This window comes from Plasmodium relictum, assembly GCF_900005765.1.
Source record: "Plasmodium relictum strain SGS1 genome assembly, contig: PRELSG_00_v1_39, whole genome shotgun sequence".
In the NCBI taxonomy this organism is placed as follows: Eukaryota; Apicomplexa; class Aconoidasida; order Haemosporida; family Plasmodiidae; genus Plasmodium; species Plasmodium relictum.
Genome location: NW_021628620.1, coordinates 1 through 4,656, shown reverse-complemented (window position 1 = coordinate 4,656; position 4,656 = coordinate 1). Strand labels below are relative to the sequence as shown.

General features: G+C 18.0%; 1 protein-coding gene across 1 annotated transcript; it reads right to left on the bottom strand.

The window, feature by feature from the left end:
• Positions 1 to 405: 405 nt before the first annotated feature.
• PRELSG_0003110 (Plasmodium exported protein, unknown function) lies at positions 406 to 1,254 on the bottom strand (the record flags this gene model as incomplete). The annotated part of the gene is made up of 2 exons (XM_028675734.1): positions 406 to 936; positions 1,057 to 1,254. 2 exons carry the CDS (start codon positions 1,252 to 1,254, stop codon positions 406 to 408), a joined length of 729 nt encoding a protein of 242 aa, XP_028531168.1.
• Between the last annotated feature and the right edge of the window lie 3,402 nt (positions 1,255 to 4,656).

Below are 4,656 nucleotides of genomic sequence, written 5' to 3'. Positions count from 1 at the left end.
ACATAATAAATATTCTTCTATATGCTTTTTATGAATTTATTTATTCAATACTTTATAAATACCATTGAATAGGAAAATTATAAATCCACAATATTAATTTAAATAAATATAGACAAAAAAAAAGTCAAAACAATATGTACATTAATAGAAAATATTACCTTATAATGAGAGTGTATATTCTAACCATAAACTAAAAGAACAAAATTATAAAATTCACAAAAACAGCGCATTATATATATTATTTTTACATTTTAGTATAATGTTAAATATCATATTGCAAAAAAATAGCACATACAACTTTATAAGGATAATTTTTAAAGTTATAATAAAACGTAAGATACTTTTATCCATTATATTATGTACTTTGTTTTTCACTATTTTATATAATAATTTTTATTATAGTGGTTATTTATAACCCTGTTTAATCTTATTTGAGATTCTATCGTTCGTTAAAAGAAATATGGTAAAAATAATACTTATAGCAACTAGTAAAACAGATGTGTTATTTAAATTTGTGTTTTCATTATTATATGATGCCATACATAATATGCTTGAAATAAATGATAGCAAAAGAATGATACATAAAATAATTAGTTTAAAATTACTTTTAACAATATTTAAAATTCTTTCCTTTATATTTCCCCCTTCATTTTCATCTATTTTTTCTCTTCTGATTCCTTGTTCTACATTATCACCCTCTCCTAAATTATATATCGCACTATGATTTTGCTCTCCATTGTCCCTTTGTCTCGCTCCTGATTGTGAAGATACTTCTATTTCACTCCCTTGATTATTATATTGTAATTTATTTGTTACATTCTTATCTGATTGTTCATTTGTTCTTACTGTATCTTCACTTTCTGCTAGGGATCTTTCGGATCCTAAATTTCTCATGTTTTCTAAGTTCCTTTTGCTCAAAGATTTGCAAAAATCCCACTAAAATAAGATGAAAATATTAATCATTTAAAAAAATTTTATTATTTTATACTAGTGATATTTTAATTTAGAAAAACAATTACAAAAATGTTGAAATATTTTTAGGAGTTATTATCTTACATTACAAAAGTATTGTAACATCAAAATGAAAAGAGTAAATATGAGTAATTTTATAAAAAAATTGAATACAATATCTTTTTTTCTTTTATTGTACATTTTTAAAGTTGAAATATCTTCAGTGATAAAGCTTTTATCTACGTTATTATTGCATCGAGGGTATTTATTGATACTTGAGATAATATTATTTTTCTTGTTCATTTATTTTTTTTTAGTTAAAATAATATTTTTGTGGTAAAATTTATTTTTATTTTATTTTTTTTATTTATATAAATTAGTTTATCTTTACCCTTGGATATAAATTATATTATTGACTTTTAAAAAATAAATGAAATAATTTTAAACTTAAAAACTGCATGTAAAAATAACAAATATGAAAATGTTGAAGGAATAAAAATTACCTTAAAAATATCTTACAATTTTAAAATGCTTACATAAATTTTATGTATTAATATTGTTAAAATAGAATAGATTAATAAAATGATGAACATATTATATGTATTAAACATTTAGAGTTAATAATTAAATATTTTTTTTATTAATTTCTTCTAAAATTTTAAACAAAAATCCCAACTATTGAGAATTCTTGATTCATTTTATAGAAAAAAAAAAAAAGATAAAATTTGAAGAATAAAATTTTGAATATAGAAAAAAAATTAAGAATATAATTTTATCTGATAATATTTACCACTGACTTAAGTCATAGTTTGATACTTAAAGCAATATTTATATACTATTAATTGTAGTAACAGTATTAATAAATAAAGAAAAATATGGCATGAAAAAAAAAGAAATACATAAAAATAATTACGTTATAATTTAAATTATAAATGTGGTGATAATAATTCTATAGATTTTTAAGATATAATATTTAATATATTTTAAAGATAAGATAATTTGAAAAATGCTCCTCTCCTTATGCTTAATATATTCAATTATAGCTTTATTATTTTTTTTTTTTTTATTATAATTTAACATTATAAAAATATATAATGTAATAAAGTTATAAGAAGAAATAAAATTGAAATTAAATTTAGTGCATGCATAAACTTTTTTATAAGTAAATCATTAAAGAATAATAAAAATACTAAGGGGAAAAAAGAAGTAAAGGTATTTGAAAATAATAAATTAAAAAGGGACAGGGAAAATGTTCTCTTTAATAATAATTATAAATAATAATAATAATAATAATTTTAACTTATTAATATAGATTATAAAGAAGATATAATATAAAATATATTTTGAGTATATAATTAATGATAACTTATTTTTTATTTTAACTATAACACATTTTTTATAATATATTTGTATTTTAATTATGTTATTTTATTAATTTGCTTATTTGAATAATTTCTCAGTATATTAAATAATAAAATTAATAAAAAAGCATGTAGAGAAATCTTTACTTGCTTTATTTATTATAAAAATACTTATTATAGAATATTGGTTAATAAAATATGTTATTAACCTTTTATAATATATAAAGTTAGCTTACTATTTAAGAAAATACAAGCCAGTCATACAATGACTCTAGTTAAAAAAAAAATATATATCTATATTTTTTTTTATTTATTTTATTCCTTATATGTTTGCTATTATTAAAAAAAAAAATATTATAATTTTTTCTTTTTTTTGCCGTTAAAATGATAAATAAAGTATTAATTTTTACTTGTATAAAAATTCATGTATGAAAGGTAGCTACAAGAAAATTGTTTACTTTTTTGAATAAATAAAAAGTATAATATTTGTGTTATATTAAAATTGTATATTTTAAAATAACTGTGAATAACTTAAAATTTAATTTCGTTATTTATTATATCTTAATTATCTTTGTACGTTTCTAAATTAAAGAATACACTTATTCTTTGTAAATGAGTATAATTTTGTCAAAATAAATATATGCTTGTTAATCAGTATAATATTTCTTGTTCAAATTAAATGTTATATATGATAAATAATTCTATTTATATATATAAATATATGTATATACATTAAAAAATCAGTGTATTTAGTTTCATTTTCTTTATTGATTTATTTGTTTAATACTCAAGTAAAACCATTGAAAAGATAATTAACAAACCAAAAGGTAAAACAGTTTAAATTTCACTAAGATTAAACTATTAAGTAATAGGATAAATGAAATATGAAAAACTAGGTTAAATAATTTAATAAAGGTTATTGAGCACATGAAAAAAGATAAAAACATATTCAGGTATTGAAATTTAAAAGTTATTTTGATATTTAGTGAAAAATTGTTTCCATATGTGATATTAATACCATTAAGGACAATAACATAAATGAAGACATATACACAGAAATAAAGTGATATACAAAAAAGGAGATAAATATGGAAAGATAACATAATATCACTATTTTCCATGGGTGGTAGAATATGATAAATAAAGGATTTTATTTACATTTTTGAGATTTTTAAATAATGAAAAAGTTACATATAAATGTTATTTGTGTATGAAAATGCAAAAAAAAATGCATATATATAGATGAGTGTACAGTGAAGATAGTCATACATAGAAGTATATCTTTAGATATCTTTTGTAGAGAGATATAAATTATAAATTGAAATCAATAAAATTCATGCACTAATTTTTATTAAAAAACTAAATTTTAATTTTTTTTTTAAGTATATTATTTATTTGGGGTGAATAAACAAAACTTATAAGCAACTAAAGATAGTTTCTAATAAAAACTATTAAGATGAGATTAAAAATATATTTTAGATAAAGGAGGTTTATTTATTTTATATTACAATGATAATTATTTAAAGAGTATATAATTATCTTTAAAAAAATATTTTATTATGGTTAAAATTAATATAGATTTCTCTGTATTCTATTTGTTAATTTAACTGTTTAACATACTGTGAAAGTATTCAAACTGTCAATTAATTAGTCAGATGTCAATCAATCAATAATATTATGTAACCATTTTATTTATTAATTGCCCGTTTAATGACTCTGCTAGAGTATTAAACAAACAAATTAATAAAGAGCACGTATAACTAAGTATACGTTTATATATATATATATATATATATATATATATTTATTTTTATTATATATATATATAGTTTTCTTATGATTCTGATTTATTAATTGCCCGTTTAATGACTTTGCTAGAGTATTAAACAAACAAATTAATAAAGAGCATGTATAAATAAGTATACGTTTATATATATATATTCGTTTTTATTATATATATATATACTGTTTTCTTATGATGCATAATATTTAATTGAAGTTAAATTTTACTGCATCTTTTAATAAACCTATTAACAGTTATAAATGAGTTTTTATTTACAAAGAATTAATATCTTCTTTTAATTAAAAACATACAAATAATTTATAACAATTTATTAAGTCCAAAATTTTATGATATTCAATGTTATTTCAAAAATATACATTGAATAATACATAAACATTTCTCTTATCTCTTAAGTTTTTACTAAGTTAACATTTCTTTCTTTTAATTTTTATTTACACTAAAAATTAAAACATAACATAACATAACATTCATTCATAAAACTCTTCCAAAAAAAAAAAAAATATTTAATTTTTTTTTTTTTTTTTTTTAAATTACAAAGAT